Genomic DNA, 16,830 nt, shown 5'->3' with positions numbered 1-16,830 from the left:
TCCAATTAGAGTTGTTATTTGTTTTTTAGAATAAATTGAAAAACAAAATTTCGGCTCCAGAAAATTTTAGTGTTTGTTGATATCAGTACTGCTTCTTTGCAAAACAAGTCAATAAGAACAATTGAATATTTCATTTCATTCATATTTATTTTCTTTGTTCGTATAAACAAGGTAGTTCTTGCTTTTTTTGTTTGTGTTTTTTTTCCTGTTTTTTGTTGTTTTTATTTGGTTTAGAATGGCATGCGCTTTAAATAAGTCTCATAAAAGTACATACTGCGTTTACTATAACTTATTTTCTTACGTTTACCGATCAATGCACTTTAACGTTTCCCGACTTTATTTTTATTTAGAATCATTAGTTGTGTCTTAGAAGTGACTACACAGGCATCGTGGTTAAATCCAGTGAGACCATTTTTCACGATTATTACACAATTCCGTCTACATGTATAAGAGATGCTTCCTAATAGAAACAATTACTATAATCAAGTTTTTTCTTCAGTTTGTTGAACTGCGTAATATGGTATAATTTGTAATGTAAATGATAATCAAAATATACACATGTATTTTTTTAATCAAGATCTGAAAAGCTAGGAATGCAAGAGAAACAAAAATTACAATTTAACAATTTCAATTCTATCAATAAAATATGGTAAAAGCTACAGAATTTTATGGACAAAGTTTTTCTTAGTTCCAGCGTTTAGAATTCAAGTATTCACCTAGTTTGTTTTGTGAAGAAGTAATCAATGATGGTGCTGAGTTGTATATTCTATCCTGTATCGTGCTTTCCTTTTTTCCAAATAAATCGCTCAGGTCAGAGATCGTTTTCCTTTTACAAAATGAAACACAAATTGCAAAAAGAGAGAAAATGATTGAAATCAAACAATATGTTAAACACTATTATCATTGTTAAACTTTCAAATCATTTTGCATTTCGATTTGTTCTTTTTTTTCTGTTAGTTTAATCTGCACAATAAATGATATCGTAAAGCTGGCTCCACTTTCTCCCAATCAATGTTGCACTTTTGCAAACCAATCAGTACAAATATTTAAATATCTGTAAGTAGGCAGTTTTTATCATCATTAATTTCGCATTTTTTCCATTCAGCGTGAATTTCATTGACGTTTGCAAATTACCATGAACGTAAATATAATATTTTCGTTGCCATGCGACTACTAAACAATTCGTAAAAATGTTTGTTTCTTTGGTTGATTTACTCTGTAATACCAATAAAGCATAAAGAGGAAAGTTTGCTTAAGGGAAATATAAATATTTATGATATGAAAAGACAAGACTCGATTCTAAAGCACATGCCATACAATTTATAAAAATATTCCATAATGACAACACTTCAAGTTGAGGAAAAACATTGCTTATAGACTCTTATCTTTAATCTAATTCATGCTTTATCAAGCTCGATGGTAAATTGGTTAATCATTTGAAATGAAAAGTTATAAATAATTAATAGCAATATTGTAATTACAAGATATAGAGCTGCGGGATCTCATTTAAGACAGAATTCATAATGTCTAGTTATGTGACATCTTCATTGATTTTGTATGTGTAGCAATACAATATTGGAGACATTTTCATGTGACAAGCGTGTTTGATTATTTTCCAGAATGGCTATGTAGTATGCTAAACTTCCTGCTCTATTTCTTGTTAGCCGACAAGTTTTTGAATTTCATATAAAAAGATATTCAGTATACTGTAAATGTAAGAATAAAAATAAAATTCAGTACGTTGATGATACTGACTGTTATCTACGATGAACAGTATGAACAATAACAATTTAAAACCACAGCTCCATGATTGGCGGTCAATACAGATTTCCTTTTTAAGTTTACCATTTATATGCATTGATTCGTGACCCGTTCTTTGTGATATTTCCTTGTTTTAAAAACATGCAGGTATACAATTGAAAAGTGCTTCTTGCATTCTTGTTGCGTCATAGTGACATGCGCTTGAAATCTCATCTTAGATTAACGTATATATTGTGTTTGCTATAACACATTTCATAACGTTTCCCGATCATTTAACTTGGTGACTAAGAAAGAGCAGAATCTACTGCAATTATTCTTTAATTCACCATGCTTAACATTGCACAGAATTGATGATTTCTGAATGAAGTAGTTATGAAATTAACGTTTCCAAAATTGATTTTAGTTTAAATCATTAGTTGCGTCATAGAAGTAATTACATAGGCATGATGGTTAAATCCAGAGAGACCATTTTTCACGACTATTACACTTTCATACTACTTCTTTAGATTGATTAGAGATGTTTATACTATATAGATTGGTTTAAGATGTTTCCTTAAAGAAACAATTACTATAATCAAGTTGTTATTTTTCCAGTTTGTTGAACTGCATGATAAGAAGCAATTTGTATTGTTCAGTACGTACATTCAATATCTAACATGGTAACAGTTACCAAAACAAATTTATTTCTATTGAAAAACAAACGTGTTCAAATATAATTTGCATAATCATACATAATGTACATATTTATGTGCTAATGTTAGATGTTGTCTGTCAATGTATGTCCCGTATTGTACACCATAGATTATGTTATGTACATGTCAATGTCATGTCTGTTGTATTTGTAACTGTATATATCTTGTGAAGTCCTATATTTATGTCCCTTTTCCTATATTTCATGGATTCATTCTTTTCTTCATTTACTCATTCATTAATTTCTTCATTCATTCATTTTTTAACAAGCATGTACTAACCACTGGTACGGGCCTCAATATTCTATTACCGCACTAAGTACATTCATGCATGCGCCATCGCACTGAAGGTTTTCATGGCACGAGCCAGACTTCATTGATTGATAATAAATATTTTCTGAGAGCGCGTCTCTGTATTTTTGCAGGTAAATATGAATGTCTTTATTGATCCCATACTTGTTATTCTATATTTTGCCATTCATGATTTTGAGGCATTTGTCATTATTTTGTATTGGCACTCGTAGGCGCGAGCCAGACTTCATATTGTTTGATAATACATTTTTTCTGAGAGCGCGTCTCTGTATTTTTGCAGCAACCCTCAAGCCCAGAACCTCTAAGCAGCACCTTTCCCTTATAGTTAGAGTGGACTGTGACATTACAATTACATATTTATTTAAATCAGTATTTAGAATATCTAATTTGCCCCCATCGTAAATGCAAAGTATTTCTGTATTTACATCTTTAATTCCTTTGTTATACTTCAGCATAGTGTAGTTTGATTGTACCCTGTAAATTGTAAAACAAAATAGGTGATTTAGGTAAAGGACATTTACAGATACAATGTTTTCAACAATATGAAAAAACATAAGTTTTATCATTTTCTACATTGAGAGTTTTTTACATGTTCATGTTACAAGATATCAACATATTTACACTTATATTGCAGTTTTCAACATGCGTATTTCACTTTATATATAATTTTATGGCTTTTGAATGCGTGCATGAAAGTATGCTGTTATTATGGAGAAGGAATAATCTTTTATTATACCAGTCATTTATTTTTTAATAGGCAAAATGCCGTAATAAATAATAATAGATAAATGCACAACAAAAAGACATATTGTCATTAACGAAAGAATATAGTTAAAATCCAGTTAAAGTGTTATGATACTAAGTAAAATAAAAAATAGTGTTGAATAAGATAAATTATACTTATCAATAAAGTTAACAATTTGAGCCAGCTTCTTGTTGTTGACTATCTGAAAAGAATCATTTTGCTAGGTGACAGTTTATTTGACGAAATAAAATTAAAGCAACTTCGTCATTTAGTTATATTTTATAATCATACTTGTGTATCACTAAATATGTTTATGATTTATCGAATGATTTTTATTCTGGTTAAAACACACATATACATATACATTATAAAACATTTATACATGTTTTATGATAGAAAACAAATATAACTTGTACTTAGATATTTGGTCGTTTGTCACAATTGACTGTATCACAGGAAGTTCATAGAAATACATTATTATACAACTAAAACAAAACTATATAAGTATATTAAATTTGCGTTTGACTATATATAAAAAATATGGATTATGTAACTATGTAATATTACATATCTATTATAAGATAACTCTGAATATATTTTAATCCAGAATGCAAAGCTAGGAATACAAGAGAAACAAAAATATACGCATTATCAATAAAGTGTTGTCAGTGTTTGCTAAAAAAAAAACTTCAGGTTTGTCACGAACAAAGTTTTCGCAAGTTCCAGCTTTTAGACTAACGAATTCGCACAGCCCAGATGATTTTGTGAACAAGTTGTCAATTTGAATGTTGAGTTGTAGATTTTATTATGTATCGTGTTTTTCTTCATTTTTAAAGAAATCGTTAAGGTCAGAATTTTCCGTTTACAAAATGAAACACAAATTGCAAAAAGAAGAAAAAATGATTGAAGTCATTTCATATGCTAGACACTATCTCCATTGTTAAACCTTCAAATCATTTTGCATTTCGGTTTGCTATTTTTTCTGTTAGTTTAATCTGCACAATAAATGATATTGTTAAGCTGGCTCCAGTTTCTCTCAATCAATATTTCAATTTTGCAAACCAATCAGTACAAATATTTAAATATCTGCTTGTTGGCAGTTTTTACCATCATTTATTTCGTGTTTTTTTCCATTCAGCGCAATATTCATCGACGTTTACAAATTACCATAGACTTAAATGTAACGTTTTCTTTGTCATTCGACTAGTAAACAGTTCGGTAAAATGTTAGCACATTGTTTGTGTTTGGTTAGTTGGTTTTATGGCGCACCAACACAAATAAGGTCATATAGGGCCGAAACAGGAAAGTTGATTTTGGCAAAGCAACATTAGGGATCAATGCAACCCCACCTGCACGAGCTAAGAGATTATAAACCAAATTTAATCGCCTCTTACGATCAGGCAGAGCTAGAGGAACCAAATATTTTATGCAACAATATCTATTAATATAGCTTGCTTTGAAATGACCTTCGCTCTGCCTAGTCATGGCTTTAATATAGCATTGCTGTAATGAGCTTTGTCTTCTAGTGAATGCTTTTACCCCAAAAATATTCCAAAGCCTCACTCTTCGATGCACATTATTTCTTGAAGTCAATAGGTCATGTGTACTAAATTGATATTTGTTGACTCACTGATTTTACCATGTGGCATTGTAAATGTCACTTAATACGTAATTTCTTTTTATTTAAATGATATTCCTACTGATGTCGATGATCTCTATGACACCGAATATTATTTGATAACTGTTCTATGAAAATATTTTATCATATTCAATATAAAAAACGTGCCAAATTACATTCATTTTAATTAAACACTGATGGTCACAACAATAATAAGTTCAGAAAATACATTAAAAACGTATAGAAATAACGATACTTCATAAATACTTTTTTAATTTAGTCGGAATATTTAAAAGCAGAAATACAGATTTATATTACTGTACACAAGTTATAAACAATCGTATTATTCTTAAAAAAGAAAAGAAGTGTTTGAAGAAATTTAAAAGCATCATCAAATAAAACAAAATTTATTATTCGTGAGTACAGCAAATGTACCCTTTCATTAATTCCTTGTGAAAATGTCACTAATAACTATATAGAGAAGTGCCATTAAATCACTCAATGGCACGAATATAATATTAAGACTGATGAGATAGCCCCCGTGGTCATAACGTATAATATTTGTCATTAAATATTCAATATCTTATTACAAAATATGTAAAATAATTATGCCACAGGCAAAAGAACAGCCGATTTATTTTATATACAAATACACTATAACCATAAATATTCCTGGAGCTAATTTGAATGAAATAATTTGAAGAAAACATTAGTGTGACAGATGAATACAAATGAACATGAATAAGATATATAGATCACCAATATAAAACAAATCTATTATTGTGTTTCAGTGTTTCAGTGTTCTTTGTTGTTGAGTTTGTTCCATAAAAGAAATCCAAAGTGCGATCTACTGTGCAAAACGATTTGATATTCCCATCACCAATACAGTAGGTTCATTTACGTTCTACAAATACGAACGCAAATAAAAAATAGTTCCGATTAGGACTGAATTGAATGAACTTCTTCATGGAAAACAGTGGTATTATACAAACTACCGCTCGTCAGTTGTTTTCAAATTTAACTTTAAAGGCTTATGGATACGGGCGTCCTGCAAATCTAATGTTTCCAAAGATTTGGTTGCTTAATTTTGCGCGTGTGCGATGGGAAGCCTTAAGTTTCCCTTGCGTCTGACAACATCCACGCAACACCAATGTAAGGTGCTTGGGTTACAGTTAGTCATTGCTGTCATCGAGTGTATACAAGAAGCAAATGCAGAGAACCTTTATTGTATGTAATATGATTTGTGTTCTAGGATTAACATCATTATTTGTAATTAAACACCGAAATATTTGTCCGCAGGTATAAGTTTCGGGTTTCTCTAAGTTCTTCAAATTGTCTGTCGATGCCCTGTGTCTATCAAAGGTATGCACATGTAGAGATACCAATTTATTTGCAAGCTTTATTAACAAAATAGGTATTTTTAATTTACCTTGAATTTTGTTTGTTTTTTGTTTGTTTGTTTCATTTTACCAACAGTATTTCAGTAATATAGGCGGGTAGATTCCTAACCATCGTTCCTTGGAAGTTACACCAGTACTAGAATACCTTCCTCCGTTCTAAACTACCAAAGCATCTCCCGGGGATCGAACCCACGCCAGAGAGGTAACTGGATTAGAATTCATCGATTCTAACCCCTCGACCACGAAGGCGGTTAAATTTACTTTGAAAATGTGTTTTTAAGAGCTGATTGTTTTTTTTTCTTTTCTTTTTTTTCTTTTTTTGAAAGTGTCGGCGAAAAAGATATAACAGTATGTACAAGGTCTTGTGAATTTCTCTTTTTTTAAAAAAAAAAACAACGTTTGTTTAAAAACAGTGTGAATCTACTACAATGACATTTATACCAGATGAAAGCAAAAGTTCGTATAAAAATATAAACGAGTAAGAATGCTACAAACTTACTACTCATTTAAATGTTAACATAGTAAATACTTTATAAGTGTTAAATGAATGAATAATATTGTATAAAATTTAATGAAAGTTTATTCGTATAAGAAAAAAAAACAACATAGAAAAGGATTTATAAGAGAAAAAGGTTTTTCGTATCAAAGATAATAATTGTATTGGACTACAGTAACAATGATTTCATTTGTATACCCTGCATCTAAACTTAACAATTATAAGCAACTTAGTTGTGTCTTTTTCATCTTTGTATTATGAAAATTAAATAAGAAAAAGGTCACTGACTTCAATTATGTATGTAATATGACACAATCCATGTGGTTTAAATAAATCATGGTGACAGGTGAGTAACTTTACTTTAAAACTGATTGTGTAATTACATTTATATAAGACTGATTAAGCAATGTACTCTTCATCGCACAGTTCAATAAACTGAAAATATGATTATAGTCTAATCGTTAATTTAACAAAGCAGTCAATCCTGGTGTTCGTTTCAGTGTTAATTTGTCTTGTTTTGGATTGAGATTTGCCAAAATTGCCATTAATCTAAATCCATAATTGTTCTCTTCTCAAATCAAAAATCTGAATTGTTACTTTTAAGAATAAGTGGGTCTGATTATTTGATTAATTAAAAGAATCCTCACATCCAGAAATATCTAAGAAAATTGTATATAGTTTTGTCAATCATAAAAATAAGTTGGACGAATATATATATTTCTAGATTAGTATTTTTGTATTCGACGTCATAACTGTTAAGTTTAAGTTATTCATTACAAGTTTTATATTTCAATTTATGAAACTCGAAAACAGAGCGATTTTATATTGAATTTGAAATTAACAGGGAAACTAGTTTACAGAAGGTATGAAAGTGCACGTTCTAAAGGAAGTCAAATCTAGAATACTCTAATTTCATTTCGGTTGGTTCAGGTTGTTTCGGATGACGATTTCAACGTTTTAGTAAAAATAACGTTCGATATAGTTAAGAAATCTTTAGTCAGAAATATTGTTCAACACACAATTCCATTAACGTTAATACGTACTATGCTTAGGGAAGTGCACATAATATCTACGTAAATTTCCATCCACTGTACATGTATAACTACAACAAAATGAAACAAAATCCTTTAAACATACACATATTTAATACGTATAGATTATTAAAATAATTATACAGTTTCATTCTCATATAGCCGAAAATGTTACAAACAAAATGAATTTATTCCATCCGATGCAATACGATACTGCATCGATTTATTCCGAATGTTGTCGAATTTGATAGAAGAAAACTGCAAAACACTAGTTTCAAAACGGCTTTAATTACTAAAACAAATAGAAATGTCACATTATCTAACATAATTTGAAGATTTTTTGTTTCAATTAATTTTACAATTTATTTCCAGGGGAATTCGACAAAAAACTTCTATGAATCGATCGAAAATTAATTCCTGTTTACAACTAGGGCTGTTTAGACTGTGTTTTTGGCAATATCGATGACAAGTTACATAAACGGGATGAGATTGGAAATACAAAATAGTACAGGATGTTTGCAATGGTTAGCAAAAGCTTTTCAAAATCAGGGTATTTTATTTTAAATGCAATTTTATCATACAAATGTAAATATTGTAGAAAACTCATATCATACTCACACGCACGCAAATACGCGCGCGCGCAAACACATACACGCATACATACACAAACACGCACACAAACACACGCACGCAATATAATTTTAATGTTAACTTTCCGAGGAAAGCGTATAGTAAGAACACATATCTCGAAGCCGAACAAACTATCTACAAAAATTTACGAACAGGAAAAATAACGAGATATAAACTGTAATGTTTTGTGTATTTTAATATTGAATTTGTCATTCACAACATTTGCTATTCGTTTTTAAGAATAAATTGAAAATAAAATTTCGGCTCCTTCCTTGATCAGTACCGCTACTTTGCAAAACAAGTCAATAGGAACAATTGAATATTTCATTTCATTCATATTTTTTTCTTTGTTCACATAAACAAGGTACAGTGGAGCGTTGCTAATCCGAACCCTTCTAATCCGGAATCCTTTCTTATCCGAACGAAGTTTCCGGTCCCGATTTTATTCGTTCTATTTTCAATAGTAAAAGACCTTTCGGATCCGGAACCTGTCTACTCCGAATTCCGGACGATTTTTTCAATTTCTGTTCTTATTTTACTGTAAAATTTACCTCTCGGATCCGAACAGATTTTGCCAAATGTTTCACCTTCATTCAAAATAACAAATAATCGCATGTAGTTCTTGCGTTTTTTTTTGTTGCTCTAGAATGACATACACTTTAATTGAATCTTATATTAGAACATATTGTATTAACTATTAATTCTTTCCTTTCGTTTCCCGTTCGTTCAATGCACTTCGTTATTTGCGTCTTAGAAAGAGTAGAATCTTCTGCAATAATTCTATAAAACACCATGCTTGACAATGATTTCTGAATGAAGCAGTTATGGTATTAACGTTTCCAGAATTGTTTTTAGTTTAGTCATCAGTTGTGTCTAAGAAGTAATTACATAGACAAAGTGGTTAAATTCAGTGAGACCATTTTTTACGTTTATTACACAATTCAGACTATTTCTATAGGTTGATGAGATATATTCCCTAAAGGAAACAATTACTATAATCATCTTTTTTCTTCACTTTTTTGAACTGCAATATAGGGTGTAATTTGTATTGTAAATTATGGGTCAAAATATTGTTTAATCCATAACTGAAATATTCACGTTGCGTTGTAGACTTTATTCTGTATCGTGTTTTTCCTTTTTTTAAATAAATCGTTAAGGCAGGCTAGTAATCCTTTTACAAAATGAAACACAAATTGCAAAAAGAAAAAAATGATTGAAATCATTCCATATGCTAGACACCATTTTGTTCTTTTTAACCCTCAAATCATTTTGCATTCCGGTTTGCTGGTTTTTTTATGTTAGTTTAATTTGCACAATAAATGAAAACGTAAAATTGGCTCGAGTTTCAATGTTGGAATTTTGCAAACAAATCAGAACAAATATTTAAATATCTGTTTTTTGATAGTTTTTATTATCATTTATTTCGTGTTTTCCATTCAGCGTGACATTAACCGACGTTTGCAAATTACCATGGAATTAAATGTAATGAGTATTTTTGTCATGCGGCTTGTTCCGTAAAATGTTAGCACATTGTTTGTTTGGTTGGTTGGTTGGTTTTACAGGAGAGATTTTCGCAAATCAACACTAGGGTCAAAACAACCTCACCTGCTGGAGCTAAGAGACCATAGACTCCAGAAATTTAATAAAAATTAGTCGCCTCTTACGATCACGCGAGCTAGAGGAACCAAATATGTTATGCTACAGTATCTATTAATATTGCTTGCTTTGAAATGACACTCGCTATGCATAGTCATGGCTCGAATATAGCATTGCTGTAGTGAGCTTTGTCTTCGAGTGATAGCTCGTACCGCAAAAATATTTCAAAGCCTCGGTTTGATGAAGTTGCATTGGATTCACATGTTGATTTGGCTTGCAGCCAATAGGTCATGCACACTATATTGACATTTGTTAACTCGTTGCTCTCACCTCGTAATGTCCCTCATACGTAAATTGTGTTTATTTGAATGAAACTCCTACCGATGATCTCTAGGACACTGAACAGTTTTATTAAAATATTCTATCATATTCAATATTAAAATCATACAAAAACGATTATTTTTAAATTGGTACGTGTACAATTATTCTTCAAAAGGCCTGTAAATACCTTACAGAACACTGATGGCACAATAATACGTCTACAAATACTTTTAAAAAATGTATAGAAATAACAATATTTTATAAAGTGACACTTTTAAGTTAATCGGAAATACAGATATGATTATATGATTATACACAATTTATAAACATAGTAGTATTCAAAAAATATAAAGAAAAGATTTTAAAGAAATTAAATAGAATCTTCAAATAAAACAAGATTTATTATTCATGAGTACAGGAAATTTACCCTTTCATTAATTTTGTTGTGAAAATGTCACTAATAACTATAAAACAAAGTGCCATTATATCGCTTAATGGCACAAGACTGATGAGATAGCCCTCCTGGTGATAACGTATGATATTCTGTCATTTAATATTCAATATCTTATCACAAAATATGTAGTATAATTATGCCACAGGCAAAAGACAACTGATGGTTTTTTTTATATATAACCATAAATATTTCTGGAGCTAATTTGAATGAAATAAAAAGAAACATAAGTGCGACAGCTGGATACAAATATGGATCACCATTTTAAAACATAACTATTATTATGTTGTATAAAAGAAATTCAAAGTCATATCTGCCGTTCAGAACTCTTTGATATTCTTATCTATGATCAGCAATAAAGTAGGTTAATAGTAGAAATTTCGTTCTACAAATACGAAAGAAAATTACAAATGGATCAGATTAGGACTGAATTGAATGAACCTATTCATGGAAAACTGTGGTATTATACAAACTACCGCTCGTTATTTGTTATCAAATTTAACTTTAAAGGCTTATGGATACGGGCGTCCTGCAAATCGTACAGTTTTCAAAGCTTTGGTTTATGTGCATCGGGAAGTTTTAAGTTTCTCACATGGTTTGACAACATCCACGTAACAATTGCCACAGACTATTTTTAAGATATCAATTATAGCTAAAAAGTAAGTCTCAATACAACCGTCAGTCAGGACATCGGCAACTGGTCCGCCGGTACAAGTTTCGGTTTTCTTTATTCCAAGGTATGCACACACCGTGAAAAGGAGAGATAAGCGTATCAAAGATAAGTACAGTATTGGACTAAAAATAATAATGATGTCCATTGTTATTGCGAGCATCTAAACATAACCATTTTATAAGCAACATATTTGTGTCGTTTTTCATCTTTACATTATGAAAATTAAATAAGAAAAGGGTCACTGACTTCAATGATGTATGTTATATGACACAATCTAGGCTGTTTACATAGATCATGGTGACAGCAGGGTAACTTTACTTCAAAACTGATTGTAGTTACATTAATATAAAACTGATTAAGCAATGTACTCTTCATCGCGCAATTCAATAAACTGAAAATAAGATTATAGACTAATCATTTATTTTAGCATAGAAGTTATTCCCGGCGTTCGTTTCAGTGTTAATTTGTCTTGTTTCTGATTACCATTTGCTTAAGTGATTTGCAAAAATTGGCATTAATCTAAATCAATAATTGTTGCCTTCGCAAATCTAACCTCTGAATAGATAACTATATGAATATGTGGGTCTTATTATGCAGTGATTTAAAGTAACTCACATTCAGCAATATCCACGAAATTAAATTAAATTTAAATTCGTGATTTTATTATGTACATGTGCCACATCATTAATGATATATTTGAGTTATTCATTACAATTTTTTTACGGTTAATTTAGGAAACTCGACAACAGAGTGATTCTATGTATAATTTAGAATTTACAGGAAGACTAGTTTACAGAAGGTAAAAAAGTATATATATATATAAGTATATATATATTTTAAATCATTATACAGTTTCATTCTCATATAGCCGAAAATGTTACAAATCAAATGAATTTATTCCATCCGATGCAATACGAAACTGCATTTATTCTGAATTTTGCAGTATTTTATACAAGAAAACTACAAAACACTAGTTACAAAACGGCTTTAATTACTAATACAAATAGAAATGTCACATTATCAACATAATGTAAAGATTTTTTGTTTCAATTAATTTTACAATTTATTTCCAGGGGAATTTGACAAAAACTTCTTTGAATCGATTGAAAATTAGTTTCTGTTTACGAATAACTAGGGCTGTTTAGACTGTGTTTTTTGGCAATACCGATGTCAAGTTAAATAAACGGGACGAAATTTGAAATACAAAATTTTGAAGGGTTTTGCAATGATTAGCATATGTTTTTCAAAATAAACGTATTCTATTTCAAATGTAATTATATAATACAAATGAAAATCATGTAGAAAAATCATATCACGCACGGTCGCACGCACCAACTAACGCGCACACAGACACAAACGTTAAGATTCTAACATTAGCTCCTGATAAATATGCAGCAGAAAAGTAAACATGACTATCACTTATATACATGTATATTAGAAACAATATCACAATACAAAAGATTATATAAATATATATTAAGACAAATTATTATTTTCTGTATTTTTAAAATATTCACTTCAGATTTACATGTTGAAATGTTTGTATCAATATTTATTTATTAATATTAATTATTTAATATAAATTATTCTTAAATCCATATTACAATATACTTTTCATGCAACTATTGATTATGAAAATAGAAAATATGAAACTAAACAAATATACACATAAATATGATAATGTCTCATTATAGAATAATTTATTTACGGATAAACATCAAAGGGAAGCTACTCTGATATGCACAATAAAGTAGTTCTCTATCGTTTAGTTTTCCTTTTAAGAAAACACATTAAAATGAAAGTAGGTTACAAATTAGTTTAGCTCTTCGAAGAGTAGTTTTAAAAAGTGTGTTTTAAATGTTTTTAACAAACAACTACTGAAACTGTAACGTTTTTTAAATTGCAATTCAGTAAACAATTATGATGATGATAAAATAATATTATGTCCTCTTTGCTTTTGCAAAAAAAAACAAAAAAACATATAATATGTTTCCTTAAATTGCTTTATACTACAGATAATATTTTCAGTTATTAAAGACATTTAGACATTTTTTATATAAAATCTCCATGCACTGTAAATCACTATATCTATCAATCGATTCATTACAGTAAAATCTTTGAATTGCAATTCATATAGCAGGTATAGATGTCTACCATATCATTAAGTGCTATGTCTGAATTTTAAGCCAAACTTTCCTACTTCGTCAATCATTGTATCAATTTTCTGGCTCTGTTCCAGTGTAAGACGATCTCTCCAGACACCGGGTTTACCTGGAACAAAAGAAAATATATCAAAATAAAGCATGGCCTTCTTCAAACATATGAGGGTAATTTGGCAGTTTTACTTTTTTCTTGTTGCCAGGTTTAATTTTTGAAAAATGTAAAGTGTAACCGACGTAAACAATAACACATAAAAAGTACAGTAAGGAATAATTCCATCAATCAGTGCCGTTAACAGGTGATTTAGATAGTACAATTATGAATTCAAGTGCAAAGTCTGCAGCTTTCTTCGTGTCTCATGTTTTAAATGGAGGAGTAGACTTAGACCATCGAAACCATTTTTGGTAAAGAAACTTTTGGACCAATATTTATTATTTCAAAGTAGTTACAATTTTAATGGCTTACTTTGGCTTACAGAGCATGCAACATTTTCAATTTAGCCTTTTTGGGGCTTCTTTGAGGATTCAATTTCACTCTACTTCAAATGCCAAATTAGCAATTTTACGCTAGTTTGTTACATACAGTATTTTAGCTATACCCTGGCGAACTTCCAAATTACTACCAGTTCCTAAAGTTTTTATTTTCAGTTTCTTTACATGATTCATAATTTGGATAGAACACATTGTGTGCATCTCATTCATAAAATGTATAATAGGGTCCTCAAAATGCATGTCATGATATTGGATTTTGGAAGTTGCAAAACTTATGGTTCGTTGTATTTGAACTACATCTGACCGCTTGGAAACAATGTAACAATCTTCCTTACTGCAGGCAACCAATCATTGCTTTCACACCTTTGTATAGCAAAGTTAAAGCATGTTGGAGGTAATGTGTTGTTCAAGTAATATCGACAGCCTGACACTCACCTTTGTTGATAAAGACGCCATCAGCATTTGGGTTCAAGTCTTTGATATCTTTATAACAGTCATAATTAACCATTGGATTACTGCGCATTGTATCGACATGACAACTCTCAGCAATCTTTAAAATGTCCTCCTCTGTCAAATGACGCCCGAGAAAAGTTGCCATACGTTTTATGGCACCAACCATATCCTGTTAACATACAATATAGAATAAGCAAATTCAGTCATGCCGTGTCCCTATATAGCGAGATTCTTAAGTTGTGTTCTGATGTTATACAAATCGAATTTCAATGTAAAGTAAAAGGATAGAGATAAAAATTGTAATGTCAAAGTCACTATATTTGGTAACTAATGTAAACTATATTATTGTATAATTGCATTCAATAAAATAAAGAAAATAATTGGAAATAAACAAAGTATCGGTATGCATGAGTTTTAAACAACAGATAACAGAACTGTGTATTTCTCAGCCTTATACAAACTTAAATTGACAAGTAAGGTCTGGTAATATTGAATATAAAAGATCTAGGGGAGATCACCGGATAAGATCTAGAAGAGATCCCAGTATAAGATCTAGGGGAGGTCCCAGTATAAGATCTAGGGGGAGATCCCAGTATAAGATCTTGGGGAGATCACCGTTTAAGATCTAGGGGAGATCCAAGTATAAGATCTAGGGGGAGATCCCAGTATAAGATCTAGGGGAGATCCCAGTATAAGATATAGGGGAGATCCCAGTATAAGATATAGGGGAGATCCCAGTATAAGATATAGGGGAGATCCCAGTATAAGATCTAGGGGAGATCCCAGTTTAAGATCTAGGGGAGATCCCAGTATAAGATCTAGAGGAGATCACCGTATAAGATCTAGGGGAGATCAACACATAAGAATTTTTCAGTGTTTTACCTCCACAACATCCTCATACTGTAGAAAAAGTACATTGCTGTCATTTTTATGTTCCCAATATTCTTGCACATGTCTTTGCCATGGACATCGGTAAAGTTCTATGAGATTGAAATTCATTTATCTTAATGTGTTTTCAATACGTACTTACTTACTGGCGTTCGCAATGTGTTTTCAATGAGATATTAAACTAAAAAATAATTTCACACTGTTGCAAATATTGTGCAATATAGACTTTTGGTGCCCGTTCTTTATATTGAAATGTGTGCAGAGTTTAGTGAGCGTCATATAACAACGTCATGTCATAGTTATAGTACTTTTGAAAATATAATGCGATGATTCTTAATACAATATCTACAAGAAACGTTAAATTAAAAGATAATTAGTTTTTATAACCAAAATTGAACCAATGCATGTTTTACAAATTCACCAAAACGTTTCATTATTGAAAAAAGCGAAACATTCTCGCAAATATTTTACTTTAATATATCAAACCAGACAACAATTTTAATAAGTTAATACATGTGAATCGGTGAAATGAGCTTCACCATGCTTCTAAATATAAAATACCAGAAGTCTTCTGGAATGAGTTACACGTGTTGATTTTCGGTTTAATCAAATAAAACTGTATAGCACACAAGAAATATTTTGATAACTGTACAGCATCGAAACCAATGTCTGTTATGTAATAAAACAATGTTGTTTAAAAAAAAAAAAAAATTCAAACCCAAAAGGAAAAAATTAAATCCTTTTTTTAATAATTTTTTAATCCCTTTTAACGAAAACAATAAAGAAATCCCCAAATGTAAAAAATTCCCTCCCCCAGCATCTTCGCATAATCTTAAATCGTTTAATAGAAAAAACGACGTCCTTTGGATTGGGGGACAGATATATCCCTTTCTTTTTAAAGAAAAAAAAACCCTATTTGAAAAAATATTTTTTAAACCCCAAATAAAATTACAGTTTTTTAAAATTCTATTGGCTTAAAAAAAAACTTTTTTGTTTTTAAAAAATAATTCATCTTTTCGGGGGCCAAGTTTTGCAAATTTTAAAATTCCTTTTTTTTTTTTTGGGGAAAAATCATTTAACAAAAAATTTTTTCGGGTTTCCGAAACCCACAATTT

The 16,830-nt window shown here is 30.3% G+C and overlaps 1 protein-coding gene across 1 annotated transcript; it reads right to left on the bottom strand.

Moving 5' to 3' along the window:
• Positions 1–10,651: 10,651 nt before the first annotated feature.
• LOC132736900 (amine sulfotransferase-like) lies at positions 10,652–16,058 on the bottom strand. The gene is made up of 3 exons (XM_060724117.1): positions 15,710–16,058; positions 14,810–14,996; positions 10,652–13,994 (listed from the first exon to the last, which is right to left on the bottom strand). The coding sequence occupies exons 1-3, from the start codon at positions 15,824–15,826 to the stop codon at positions 13,885–13,887; spliced, it is 414 nt and encodes a 137-aa protein (XP_060580100.1). The 5' UTR covers positions 15,827–16,058; the 3' UTR covers positions 10,652–13,884.
• Between the last annotated feature and the right edge of the window lie 772 nt (positions 16,059–16,830).

The sequence above is a fragment of the Ruditapes philippinarum genome, unplaced genomic scaffold (assembly GCF_026571515.1).
Source record: "Ruditapes philippinarum isolate M1 unplaced genomic scaffold, ASM2657151v2 ctg8347_1_1_1_1, whole genome shotgun sequence".
Lineage (NCBI taxonomy): Eukaryota > Metazoa > Mollusca > Bivalvia > Venerida > Veneridae > Ruditapes > Ruditapes philippinarum.
This window is presented reverse-complemented; position numbering and strand designations above follow the sequence as displayed.

Excerpts from the sequence above, each read along its gene's own strand:
- LOC132736900 (XM_060724117.1), bottom strand. The coding sequence starts at position 15,826 with ATGAATTTCAATCTCATAGAACTTTACCGATGTCCATGGCAAAGACAT. Across the intron at positions 14,997-15,709 it reads AGTATGAGGATGTTGTGGAG|GATATGGTTGGTGCCATAAA; the intron begins GTAAAACACTGA and ends GTATGTTAACAG. Across the intron at positions 13,995-14,809 it reads TGGCGTCTTTATCAACAAAG|GTAAACCCGGTGTCTGGAGA; the intron begins GTGAGTGTCAGG and ends CTTTTGTTCCAG.